This window comes from Asparagus officinalis, chromosome 8 (assembly GCF_001876935.1).
Source record: "Asparagus officinalis chromosome 8, Aspof.V1, whole genome shotgun sequence".
NCBI lineage: Eukaryota > Viridiplantae > Streptophyta > Magnoliopsida > Asparagales > Asparagaceae > Asparagus > Asparagus officinalis.
In genome coordinates, this window is record NC_033801.1 from 5547508 (window position 1) to 5561216 (window position 13709).

Below are 13709 nucleotides of genomic sequence, written 5' to 3' on the forward strand. Positions count from 1 at the left end.
AAGATGAGCCAACTCATCAAACGGCTACAGAGGGACCCTCCATCATTCCACTTACCTCAATTCACGGGTAAAAGCAGCAGTGAGCAGTACAACTGTACAATACAACCGAAAAAAAACCATCTCATCAATGTGAAAGCAAGAAAACTGCCCCATTCATTCATCATTCTCCATTTCTGCTGGAGCTGCTTCTTCAATTTGAGCTCAGAAACCAAAATTCTCTTTGCCCTGATGCTCTTGTTTTGGGCTTATTTGCTTAATTTGGTCTAAGGTGTGTACGGAAAAGCTTCTGTCTGGATTGAGGAAGAAACCCACAAATGGTGTTCTGTGAATCTCCCTGTGGTTTTGTTATCCCTGTTGTCATTTTCTTTTTAGAAATATTTTGAAACAAGTTTATGAGACGTGAAAATTGATGCTCAAGTTTATGAGGAAGAAATATTTTGAAACAACATACTCAGACAATTTTTATTTCACTAGTCTTATTTATTAATCTATCTGATTTCAAAGAAAATTATCCCAAATATGCAATAAAAAAATACTTCAAAAGCTCTATGATTGTGGGCTAACGTAAAATGTAACAATGATGAGGCTTGCATAGAAACTCTTGAAAAGCTAGTGGTTTGATATCATGTTAGGAAACCACTTGAAGGAAAAGCTTGATCTATTTCAGTTACAGGTTAACAATGTGGAGTAAGGTTAACAGATACAAGTTGCTAAAAAAGGTAAACAGATGTAACCTAGTAGAGCTGACTGCTCATTTTCAATACTAGATTCTAGGATTAATCCCAAAAAAAAGGAAAAGAAAAAAGAAAAAAGAAACTAGATTGGAGGAGACGCAATCTTCGGTGATTAAAAAAAAAGTCAGTAACAATAAGCTATCAACTAGTTCTTGCCAGGACCATATTTGCTAAAAGATTCCACCAAGTAAAATAGTATCATAATATTATTCATTTCACTTGATCAACAAACAAGTTAAAGAATAGTAATCCTACTTTCTTTTCTATGTCTTTTATACAACATCAGCAATTCATCAAAACCATGCTATAAAGATAAGCTATTTTACAAAAAAAAAGGAATATACATGCACATACACATACACATACACATAACATTCCAATTACGTTTACACAATGATTATATTTTCTTGCAGGCAATCCAGCTAATGAAATCATCGACTTGCTAAATCAAAATCGAACAGCAAGCAAACTCCCCAAATTGTTCGATAGTCCAGGGCTCGGATGCATGGCCCTGCAGTATATCTCCGAATGTATATTAAACTGCAGCAGTAACAATACATTAAAATGTCAGCCTTCAGAAGTTGATATCACTGAAGTCTATGCTCCCAATTGTGGTGTAGAATTGCCAACTGTTGAAACCATTTCTGGGAAAATTACCGGTTGTCAATGGAAATACCTTAATCCAGAGGAGGCATTTTCTGAGATTCTCGTTACGCATAAGAAGGAACTCTCACTTATTCATAGTAAAGAGCATACTGAAGTTGGCGTAGCATTGAGGAGAGTGAAGAAGGGTGCTTCGTTCTGGTGTATTTTGTTTAGTACCGGGAAAACTAATTCGAGCTTTGTTCTTGAAGGTGGTCGTGGGATTGAGCAGAAAACTGGTTGTTTCAGTGGAATTGATCAACCTTGTAGTGATGGGAGGAAGGTTGTGTTCTTGGATGATATAATGAATTTTGGTTTTGTCATTCTTGTTTATGCTTTTGTATTTGGTGTTCAAATGTAGGAGAACGTGAGAGAGCAGGTTAGAGACATTCTTTAGTTTGTAATGAAGTGGAAAAGTAATGAATTAGAGACTTTGGAAGAACATATTTTGGTATAGTCCTCCTTTTACTTTTGGATTAATTATGGATAGATCCCCTGTAGTATTCGACAAATCGAATCTACCCCCCTTGTTTCATTGTTGCAGATAGACCTCCCGAGTGCATGTTTTGCCTCTTTTACCCTCAGGAGGTCTATTTGTTTTTTGTCTTTTTTAACAATAACAACAATAATTTCCTCTTCGTTTGAGAGTAAAAGAGTAAAAATTCGCTCAAAGGGTTTACCCGCAATAATAGAACCACGGAGGGCCTATCTGCAATTAGGCTATGTACAAGGGATCTATCCACAATTAACCCTTTCCTTTTTTTTCTTTGGTTTTAATTTCATAGAACAAATTCCCTCTTGAATGTGGAAAAATAGTTGAAAATACTCGTACACAGATGATAATTTAAATTTCTTTATCTGCTAGCTAGAATTAACTAAATAGGTCTACAATTCATTTCCGTATTGAATCAAACTACTATGTTTATTTCTCTCCGGAATCGTCAGGCTTTTCATTTTACAGTAAATTATTAGTACAAACTGTAAAAGGTAAATATTGCTAACTGATGAACTAACTCAAGCCGTTTGAGAAAAACCTTCACCCAAATAAAAACCCAGAAGAAAAACAAACTAATTTATAGAAGACAGCAAATTAACCTTGATCAGCGACCAACACTTGAGTCTCAAAGCCAGCCAACCTCTAAATCCTATCATTCCTTCTCAAAGTCCTTTCTTCCTTCTCCTTTCTTAAAATTATTGCAGTTTACAGAGATCATCATGTGGCCTTAAGATCACAATTCCGACATTCTTCCCTTTCTTCGATCATTTCTTGAATTCTTGCATCAAGTTTCTTACTGAAAACTTTTTCTTGATATGTTCAAGGGCGATCGCTTCATACCCACAAGAAGCCTAATGGACATCGAGCATGCATGAAGCTTGCTAGCGCCGATGGAGCAGAGAGCCAGAGACGACCTTGTGGACGTTCAGCAATCTCTCCTTCAAGGGTCTGTTTCTTTTCTCTGACTCCATTTGTATTGTTTTTTCAGTTTAGATGATATCTCCCCCCCTCTTGATTTAGGACGAAAATATTAAGAGAGTAGAGGAGAATCTGACCAAGGATTCAGAGGGGAATCCATTTAGGATGTTGGTGTTCAGGGGGAGCCCAAGCAAATGCAGCAAGAATGGGGTCGAGGTTGATGAAGAAGGGAAGGATTTAGCAGTGGCTCGGAGACGATCACGTGAGTGTGTAATGTAATTGATGCATCGACTTTTTCATAGATTTTTGTTGATTCATGTGTTCTTGATGGTTTGGATAGAGAATTTGTAGGTTTAATGAATGTCTGAAAACATAAGGAGAAGTCCTCATAGAATTGCTTTGTTTTAATAAGAATAAGAAACTCACAAGATGACCCCCAATGGATGTTGTATTGAGAAATAATGAGTTCTGTATAAGTTTGATCTGAGCAATAATATGACTAAAAACTAGAAATTTACATAAGTCAGATGCTCTCATCACCTTTATCTAATTTTCTGAAACTACAGGGGGAAACGGTTTCGAGATAGTTACGATAATTTCGATAAATTTAAGATTCGTTAGGAGTTTCTACGCGAACTAGTACTTCGCCTAAACAACTTGAGACATTTACGCAATCTATCGAGTTTTTCTTTTTCTATAAACTGTTTCTTGGGGATTTTCAGGTGATATTGTGCCCTTTTTTCTCAAAGAAAAGATTTCTACTGTGTCAGGAAAATATAAGGCAGTACAAGGCCTATACTGCATGAGCTTAGAAAAAGAATGCAGAAAAAAAATGAGATTCTGAGGCATATTCACTCAAGATATAGGAAGCCTCAATGAGAAAATGTGATCAAATTTTGTTAAAAGACCACCAAACATATTCAGAGAGTTCTATCATTAATGGAGTGACACTGCTTATTGCTAATTGTATGAGAAGGAAATGATTCAGAATGGAGATGATATGGGCATTGTTAATGTTTTATGTTGTTGACTGAATCAGAAAGGAGATGATATCCTGAATGAAACATTACAGTGTGTGCATAATCAGATACCTTAAAGAGTTATTATTTTTGGGTAAATTTCACAAAACCCCTCTTAAGTTTTGTCAGATAACTCCCTAAACTTTAGAAATGACACTTAAGTTTTGCCGGAGAATCCCCCAGCTAACAACTTTAGATCTATCTGGTCACGTGAAAATCGCATGCATCCAAAGGACCAAAATGCCCGCGATAGAAAAAACTCCTTTCGTGTCCTTTTTAATAATTTTAAAGATAACTTTCACAAGACCCCCCTCAACTTTGGTACAATTTTGATGAAAATGCCCCTGATTAATTAATTTAATTTAATTTAACAATTAATGTGTCAATTTTTTTAAAGGCTATTTTGGTCTTTTTATTGGTTCATCCGACACATTTATGGGTTTTATTTGAAAAAATTGAAACCTTTTTTGGGATTTTCTGAAACAACCCAAACTAAAGGGAGGTCAAGCGACGTTTTTAAAGTTTATGGGGGTCATCTCAAAATCGGCTAAAACTTAAAGTGGTTTTGTGAAATTCACCCTTATTTTTTATTTTCCTTCATTCTGATCCTTTGTTTCTGATGATTTAACAGAAACCTGTCAAAACACTGGATGCACCAAATATACCTGACAATTACTATACCAACCTCTTGGATTGGGGGGGTAAAACCAACATCCTTGCAGTTGCTGTGATTCTTGGATCCTCAGTATACCCATGGCATGATTCTACTTGCAAGACAGAACGCTTGCTGGCCAGAGACTATCTACCCACAAGTGTAGCATGGTCAGCCGATGGAAAGAAAGAAATTGTTTTGTTAATTAGACCCCCTGTACTACCGCCTACTGACCTTATTAGCATGTAGTTCTGTTGTTGCAGATAGACCCCTTAGCCAATTGACCCTTTTCAGGGGGTATCTGCAACAACAAAACTCTTTCGGGGGCTCTACCTGTGATGATAGAAGCAACTACAGGTGTAGCTAGTTCAAGCTGACCACAGTGCAGGGGGTCTATCTGCAGTAACCCTTAATAATAAAAACAAGAAATTGTTTTGTTAATTAGAATTTTGAATGCAGTGAGAATAGCAGATAGACCGGCATCCTACTACATTGGCCACAAAAGGCGAGGTTTGCGGTCTAAAATGGTCAGATAACGGGAACCAGTTGGCTAGCGGAGGCAATTAATGATCAGCTTGTTAATGTCTGGCAATCTTCACACGCATCCAAATATCTGCACAGGTTCAGAGATCACTCCGCGGCAGTGAAAGCTCTTAGCTTGATGCCCCTTTAGATCGAATTTTCTCGCATCTGGTGATGGAACCGGTGATCATTGCATAAAGATATGGAATGTCAACTTAGGCAAATGTGTTACTAGTATTGACACTGGTGCACAGGTAAAATCCATCATACTCATGTTTCTGAAACTTGTGCATTATCCTTGTTTTACATTTAGAACCACTTGGAGTATACAAATTTGTACCCAATTTGTGTGAATTAGGGAATTCATATCTATAAGTTCTATGGACAATTCAGTATAATGGTGCCATTTCTTAAGGTTTAATTGCAAATAGATCCCTTGCAGTTCTATTGTTGCAGATAGACCCCCCGAGTGAACTTTTTTACTTCTTTAACCTCACGTGGTCTATTTGTCAAGACACATTAGTCACAAAAAATTCACTCGGGGGGTCTATATGAAATTGGGCCATAATTTTTAAACCCAACCCAGGTTTGAAATCTCTGAACCAAAGTATTTCATTGAAAATTTTTATCTGTCAATATAAGGTATGCAACGTAAACTCGTATTCTTTTTACGCAGAGCCCAGATGGATCAACTGTGGTGCCAGCTGGAGCCGATGAACTCCTTCATTTCTGCAAATTATTTGAGCCGCCATCTCCTTCACCTTCCTCTTCAAGGAGAAGCGATGATAGCGGTAGTCCCTTCTTTCTGAAGAGGATGCACATGAGATGATATATTTAGACTGTGTTGTATTTATCTTAATATTAATTAGAATTGTGTAGAAAATCAACATGCTAAATGAATTTATGTTTGGTTACTGGATATTGAGAGCTATAGAGTTCGAAAATTCTAAATTGGGATGCATCAATTAGTATATCTGAAGAATTCTCCTATGCACACAAATTCTTCCTATTTTTGTGTTTTTCTTAGAATCTCCATTGAAATTGCTCTCAATACAAAGCAAAAGGGGAAAACAGTAAAACTCAACTTGTTCTTTGGTTCAAGTGTCTTCCCTGGTTTCTGTTTCAACTCCCATTTTACCCGCCAAAGACCACCCACTAAACAGACCTACACTACACCGTAATTACAAAGTTGCCCCTCCCAAAAATCCACTTGAATGAAGAAGCTAGGTACCCACTCTCCTCCGACCTAAGACTCTCCCCCAACTCCAAACTCCCGCTCACATCCCCATCAAAGCTCTGGCTCCCCCACGACGAGAACCTCATCGAACTGAATGGCGACGATGATGAAAACCTCATCGAATTGAATGAGGATGACGCTGATACCGCCAGTCGATCCACATACTCCTTCAACCACGGAACGCTCTCTGTCTCCTCAACATTCGACTGAGCCTCCTCCTCTACCACCTGTGGAGCCGCGACTGGAGGAGGCTCCGTACACTGAATTTGCACCAATGACCGACACAGTGGGCATGAAGGGGATGATTTGAGCCACGCATCAATGCAAGAAGAGTGGAATGCGTGGAGGCATGGCGGGAGGAGGCGGAGCTTCTCGTTGAGGGTGAACTGGGAGAGGCAAATTGTGCAATTTGATGAAGGAGATTGAGGGAGGGAGGAGAGGGTGAAGAGGGGGAGCGAGTCAATTAGGATTTTAGGATTGGGGTCGAGTTTGGTGGTGGTGTTGGTGGTGGAGGCGGGGTTGGAGGAGGTGGCGTTGATGTGGGTGAGAGAGGGAGAGGGAGCGACATAGGAGAGGCGAGCGAGGAGGCGGAGGATGAGGTGGACAACGATGGTGAAGGCGAGGACAAAGGCGAGGAGGGTGGCGATGACGAGGAGGCTAGAGTTGTATGAAGAGGAGGAAGATGATGGAGGAGGGATGGAGATTTGTGGCGAAGACATTTGAGATGCTTTGTTTGATGAAAGACGGAATTTGATTTCACATTGATGATGAAGTTTTGAGTGCTATAATTTGAGGTTTTGGTTAAGAGTAGGTGTTTGGTAAGCTAGAAGTTTTTGTAATGTTTTTTTGGCGGGTTGAGTGGTTGATCGATCTAGTTAGTGGCTTGATAACGTCAGGGTTCTAACCAAAATTTTGGAGTTGTTGGATACGAGTCATGGACCAAAGTCCACAGAATCCAACATATGAAATTAAGCTCTGTGGTTTGGTCTAATCTAATCTCAACCATACCATAAACGTACAAAATGAGGCTCCGATTTGCCTTCTATGGGTAGAAATTGAAGTTACAACATTCTATACCCAGCAATATAAATAACTCAAAGCATCTTTCCAGTTATGACTCGAGGCATACATTGAAGCATATCTACCTCTTAATTATTTATCAACCAAAAAAGATAAAGAAAAAGAAAAAAAATAGAATGAATATATGACTGAGTCGACATGAAATAATTTCCTTCGTAACATTGATTATAAATAGCAAGTATCTGGAAGACGAAAAATTAGTAATATACAGGATACAGGAATCCCCTTTGGTTATGTATACAACTCCCATGAGAGCCATTGTTCCCTGCGCATAATATACACTTGTAAGGGTCAACGCCCCTGCGTACATAGTGATACAGATCTCGTCGCCTGTGGATTGGATAATAAATCGAACGAGATAAGATTTATAACTATCAAGAAGCACCGAAGTCTGCGAAGTTTGAGAATGATGCATACACCAGGTATTATGCCTTAGCCAAAATGAAGGTAGACTCAAGAGTGGGAATTGCTATAATTTGGACTGTGGTCTCAATGGGCATCCTCCTTCAAATGCTTGCTCTAATACATCTTCCATCCTCTTCGCAAACAAAATCTGTTTTATATCAATAAAAGGAAGTATAAAATTAGGAAATACGTCAGTCCAAAATTTTGTCGCTTTTATTTGTGGACAAGTGCATTTCGAAGGTCCAAAAAGCCTCCGTAGACACAACATCAGAGAAGTTGGATAAAAATGATGTGTTCAAAATGCATGAATGAATGATCCCCATTCACAATATATATGAAGAGACAAATGATGATCGTAAAGAGATTAATTACCTCCATGCCGGCAATAATAGCTGATGGAACTTCAACCAAGTCCTTCAAGTTTCTTTCCGGCAGGATTACTCTTTTTATGCCATACCGATGTGCTGCGAGAACCTGAAATTTCAAACAAATCGTTAACAGTTAGTCCAACCTCAAAATCCAAAAGAAAATATCAATGATGGTAACGAAAGCACATAATGAATAAGTAAGCTCGGAATAATAATTCATCACCTACCTTATCCTTGATACCACCTACAGGTAACACAAGGCCCCTAAGTGTCATTTCTCCGGTCATTGCAGTATCTGCTCTAACTTTTCTTCGACTAAATAGAGATACTAATGATGTTACCAAAGTCACTCCAGCAGATGGACCATCCTTTGGAACAGCACCAGCAGGGAAGTGTATATGAACATCGCGACTTTCGAGTAAATTTTTTTCACCGCCAGATGTCAGCTTAAGATCACCTGCTCTTGCTCTGACCTGAGGGAAGTAAGAAAGCAAAATGAGTAAGGTTGAAGACAGATTATATATCTTACCCTCTTCAAGTATAAAGAAAGTAAATAGATAGAAGCAAAACAGGGTGCATAGCATAAGAGGTGATTAGCTATTATGTTTTGTTTCCAATGCAGAATGAGAAACAGTTGCTTGTATCATTAATATGAAAAGCGCTGAAAAAAAATATCATGAATGTAACCAGGAATCCACATGTATAATCAAGAAGCAAAAGATAGTGCTTCAGTGTCATTATTTAACCAAATTTGAAAAGAGTGGAACCGGAAGAACTACAGCTCCAATATATATCCCAAGAAGAAGTAACTCAAGATATTACCAACGAAAAATCAAAAGGGATGTTAACTGACAATAATGATCAAAATGTGACTTTGACAACTTTCAGCAGATCACAGAGAATCCACACTTCTGCATTATGTGCCAGTAGATGATCATGGTACCTTTGAAGTTAGATCTTCTTGCATTAAATATATTTTTGAATTTATGATATATTGTGCCCTTGACCGAAACTATATTGTGTTATCAATTAATGAATCATTGACAATATATGAACTTAACAAGAACCAGACCATTTGGAGAACACTCAACCCAAAAAAAAAACTTGTGTGCTCGCAGGCGTGTGTGTGCATACAATATAGCACGTGACAAAGTTCAACTAGAACAAATGATTGAGAAAATACCCAGTTCAACTAGAACAAATGATTGAGAAAATACCCATGTCAGAGCTATCTGTGCCGACTCTTTGATTACATCACCAAGTTGTCCAGTGAGATGCAAATCACCTTTACCTGGCATCGCTGTGGCCTCAACAAATTGAACTTCTCCTCCAACAGATGTCCAAACTAGCCCAACTGATACACCCGGAGTTGCTACTCGTTCTGCAGTTTCTCTATCATCAAATCTAGGAGGCTACAAAACATAACCAAGAAAAAAGATATTCTTATTATTTGGAAAAACAAAACTTGATCACTTTCAAGAAATAGTTGCAGACAGGTTGATCCAAGCTTAGTTGTTAAACGGGTAAGTTTCACAAAAACCCCTTGAACTTTGGGATGTTATGCACGAAACAACACTGAACTTATCTCATTTAAGTTGTCATGTGCTCCGCAAAAGTTATTATAAGAGCTTCACGAGGGCTTTGAATGTTTAGTTAAGGAGGGTTTTGAATGTTCAGTGAGGTTTTATATGATTTATAAGCTTCAATGGGTTTCGTGCAAGACCCCCAAAAATTCAGGGGGTTTTGTGAATTTTACCCTTACAAAAATTAGTTATTACCCCAAGCACTTTCTCCAGCATGGGCTCATCTACAACCAGGACAGAGGTGCTTGCATATGAATTTGCTATCTCGTGGCGGTTAATTCCCATAGGAATAACTTCCATTTCAACTTCTGTCGCATCCGCAAGTCGTGTGTCCATCAGGGAAGTTGTCATCTGATGCACATCTCTGCCAAATTGCATTGAGCATTCTTGCTCAGCAACCTTGACAGCCGCTGCACGAGCCAAGGCAGCCAAGCTTCTCTCCAGATTACGAACACCAGCTTCTCTGGTATATCTCTGAATTATCAGTTTCACCATATCCTATCAAAAGGGATAAAGATATCAGTCACTATCTCTGATAGTTCTTAATTAAACAAATAGCGTGTAAATGAAAGAATGTCATAAGTTCCAAGAAGGAATCAAAGCTTATTTATGATTTGGTGTTGCTCTAGAGATATGTTTGCATACTATCCTAAGATGGTGAGTATATATCAAAAAAGAAATAAGTGGTAAAAAGAATCCATAATTAGCTCCCATTGTAGGAAAATATCTAATAAAATATCTAATTGATAAGTCTGCTGGCAGGGTGAACACCTCGATTGCAAAATATTAAAAGGATATATTTAATCTATGAAGCACGGACACACATAACATGAAGCCGTGTCGTGTCGTGTCCGTGTCGGACACACGTGTCGAACACACGTATCCTATGTATTTTTTAGGATTTGCCTCGTGTCGGCGTGTCGGATGGCCGTGTCGGATCCGTGTCCGTGCTACATAGTATTTAATTACTCTCGCATTTTCTCCACCTTATACAACCATGCATCTTTTCAGTCAATCACATTTAAAAAACCAAAAATAGATTAAAAATTTGACTAGAAGGCTTTATATTAGCAAAAACCAAAATGGAAGGTTATAATACTCCTTTCTTTTCCAAGAATTGGAAGGCTATATACAAAACTACAAGCTACAATACAAGGGTAATTTGTTCAATGACAATAAAGATGTACCTCGGGAATTTGAAGGAAGTCAGAACTCAGACCATGCTGATCCATAACCCTTGGTATCAAATGTGTGGTTGCTATTTTTAGCTTTTCTTCGGGTGTATACCCAGGAAGCTCGATGACCTCCATTCTATCCAAAAGCGGTGGAGGAATAGGTTGAGCCCTATTTGCTGTAGCAACAAAAATCACTTTTGACAGGTCGTATGGAACATTTAAGTAACTTATGACATTGATCAAGGAACTCAAAGAGAACAATGATGACATTCATATATACTACATTGAAAGATCCAAATTTAACACACAAATCTGTTACCTATTGTACGTATTACTTTAGGCAAATGAATCAAGTTTCTTTCATATGCAATATGCATAATTGGAAAATGGAAAACATGACACGGGATTAGAAAGTTTGATCTCTAGCATTAAATACATTTAGACGACATTGGCTCTTAATAACACATTTATAGCTTTTGCAAGTAGCAAACACATTCTGAATGCAACATGAGGCAAATTGCAGTGAAAAAAAAATATTTAGCATGCAAGTATATCAATTCTATTTCAACTGTAACAAGTAGGACCTTCTCCAATTGACTTAAAACAAGAGTTAAAACAACAAGAAGCTCACATTAAAAAAAAGTATAGATGATTAAAATCAAAAGTTAGAATAAAAAACCAATAAGAATGAAATTTGTATGCATGTTGCAGGTATACCCCTAGAAAGGGCTTCTATCGTTTCAACTAATACAGTTTCTTTATGGTAGAAAAAGAAGACAGGCTATTTATGCACACTGATTTGTAACTCTTCATACATCGACTTAACAAAAACCATAATCATTTTTGAGTAATTTAAACAAAATGAATAACACGATATGTGAGGTATTGACCTAGAGAAAACCAATCTAAGAGAGGTTGGCATGACGATCCCAAGGTCTATGGTTTATACTTGCAACATGACATTTTGATGCATAGGAGGGAAAGCAAGACTAGGAAATAGTGCGTATTTTTCAAAAAATATGAATGGAACCTAAACCTGATTGATAAACTGTGCATTAATAGAACACAAAGCCAGATTAAAGTGCATATGGCCAAAGAAAAGTAGGTTGATATTCAGCTTATTGATAGTCAATAGAGAATGAAAGAAAACATCAAGTATTAACTACTAACTAGCATAGTAAAACATATTGCTTATTGATAAATAATTAAAGGGATACTGATCGTTGAAGCTTTTATTCTGCTCTGGGTCAAGAACCTCCAGTAAGGCAGATGCTGGATCCCCACGAACATCAGAACCAGTCTTATCAATTTCATCGAGCAACATAACTGGATTACTAACACCCACTTTCTGCAGTTGAAAGCAGGAAGTGAATTGCAAATGGCGAACAAAAAGAAACATTAAAGAGACATACAGTAGAACCCAAATGAAGAGAACACTATTGGAATGGACTCATAACATGTTGCAGTAGCACATCTTTAGCAAATTAAATTAAACAAATCAGTATCCAGGAACTAACTTCATATATACTTAAAAGCAGTTAATGAGATATAGGGTTTTTCTCCCTACTAATATTGATATCTGCATCATTATGACCACCAGACCCATACCATCCTTGTTCAAATTTGCTGATACATGGAAAATCAATATATCAACACAATAGATATATGTGCAAAATGTGTTTATGAGCAAATATACCTATACATGTGTATAGTATGCATATATGTATAAATATTCACAATATAAATGCATGTACATCTACGACCTTGGTGTCAAGACTCCCAACACTCTCCATATAAGAATAAAACATCCATTCAGCATCGACAGGTCATAGTTTAAAATGTAATGGAAAAGTTGCTCTCGAATCTTCCTTGTTCAACATTCAGGTTTGCAAGGCAACAATTGCTATTTCCTTCAAATAAGTAGTTTCAACAAAGTGAACTTCAAGTAATAACTCTAAGGTTTAAGAGATATATTGTGAGTAATAAGATGCACATTTTAAGAGCTTTTTATAATTGATTGATTTCCCATTGCATTTAATGTCTAAGCTATAGTAACAAGGTTTATTTTTAACCTTCAACCCGTCAATTAGACGTCCTGGCATGCTTCCAATGTACGTCCTCCGATGACCTCTGATATCAGCCTCATCCTTGACCCCACCAAGCGAAATCCGTATGAATTTTCTATTTAAAGCAGAAGCAATAGAGGATGCCAATGATGTTTTACCAACACCTGGTGGGCCTACAAAACATAGAACTGGGCCTCGTGCATCTGGTTTGAGCTGCAATCCATTCGCTTTCAATTAGTAAAAACTTTATTTTACAAGTACCATATCTACTGCAATTAGAAATATGTTAAAACACTGAAATTGACCTTGCGAACAGCTAGATATTCAATGATGCGCTGCTTTACTTTGACCAAACCATAATGATCAGCGTCAAGCCTCTCTTTGGCAGCTCTAAGATCAAGTTCTTGTTCTTCACTGACTTTTTGCCAAGGCAGATCGGCGAGAAGCTCCAAATACACGCGATTACTACTATATCCAGGCTGCTGAGGTTGCATTTTTCTGAGTCTCCTGTAGAAATAAAATTCAGGTAAAAACCTCCTATTTCTGGCACTAGCTAACTGTGTCGATTTTATAACAGATACAAGTTAGCATATCGCATTCAGATAGGACTGGCTCGCTCAAGTTCGGCTCATTTATACTACTAAGTCCCAACTAAAAGGAACTTATCTCGATAGTGCAAGCTTGGCACTGGTCAAGCTAGAATTTATACGATTATTTCAAACCCCACCAAGGTCAAACTAAATCAATCAACTAAAAGGAACTTGTCTTCATGATGCAATATAAAGTATTACCGCAGTTCTCTCTGAACATGT

General features: G+C 37.7%; 3 protein-coding genes across 3 annotated transcripts in view; 1 reads left to right on the forward strand and 2 right to left on the reverse strand.

Moving 5' to 3' along the window:
* Nucleotides 1135-1820, forward strand: LOC109820754 (the record flags this gene model as incomplete). Its single annotated transcript, XM_020386949.1, has 1 exon — nucleotides 1135-1820. A coding segment is annotated over one exon (603 nt), but the record flags the coding sequence as incomplete, so codon positions are not given.
* LOC109820603 (RING-H2 finger protein ATL8-like) lies at nucleotides 5663-6952 on the reverse strand. Its single transcript, XM_020386766.1, has one exon. The coding sequence runs from the start codon at nucleotides 6937-6939 to the stop codon at nucleotides 6154-6156; it is 786 nt and encodes a 261-aa protein (XP_020242355.1). The 5' UTR covers nucleotides 6940-6952; the 3' UTR covers nucleotides 5663-6153.
* Nucleotides 7402-13709, reverse strand: part of LOC109822959 (lon protease homolog 2, peroxisomal-like) — a 16693-nt gene continuing 10385 nt past the window's right edge. The window contains exons 8-17 of the mRNA XM_020389243.1: nucleotides 13689-13709; nucleotides 13203-13404; nucleotides 12904-13110; nucleotides 12049-12179; nucleotides 10844-11057; nucleotides 9852-10154; nucleotides 9291-9485; nucleotides 8301-8546; nucleotides 8078-8179; nucleotides 7402-7853 (exon numbers count right to left, since the gene is read on the reverse strand). The exon at nucleotides 13689-13709 is cut by the window's right edge and continues 80 nt beyond it. Of these exons, the coding sequence (XP_020244832.1) occupies nucleotides 7770-7853; nucleotides 8078-8179; nucleotides 8301-8546; nucleotides 9291-9485; nucleotides 9852-10154; nucleotides 10844-11057; nucleotides 12049-12179; nucleotides 12904-13110; nucleotides 13203-13404; nucleotides 13689-13709 (1705 nt within the window). The 3' untranslated portion in view covers nucleotides 7402-7769. The remainder of the gene's footprint in view (nucleotides 7854-8077; nucleotides 8180-8300; nucleotides 8547-9290; nucleotides 9486-9851; nucleotides 10155-10843; nucleotides 11058-12048; nucleotides 12180-12903; nucleotides 13111-13202; nucleotides 13405-13688) is intronic.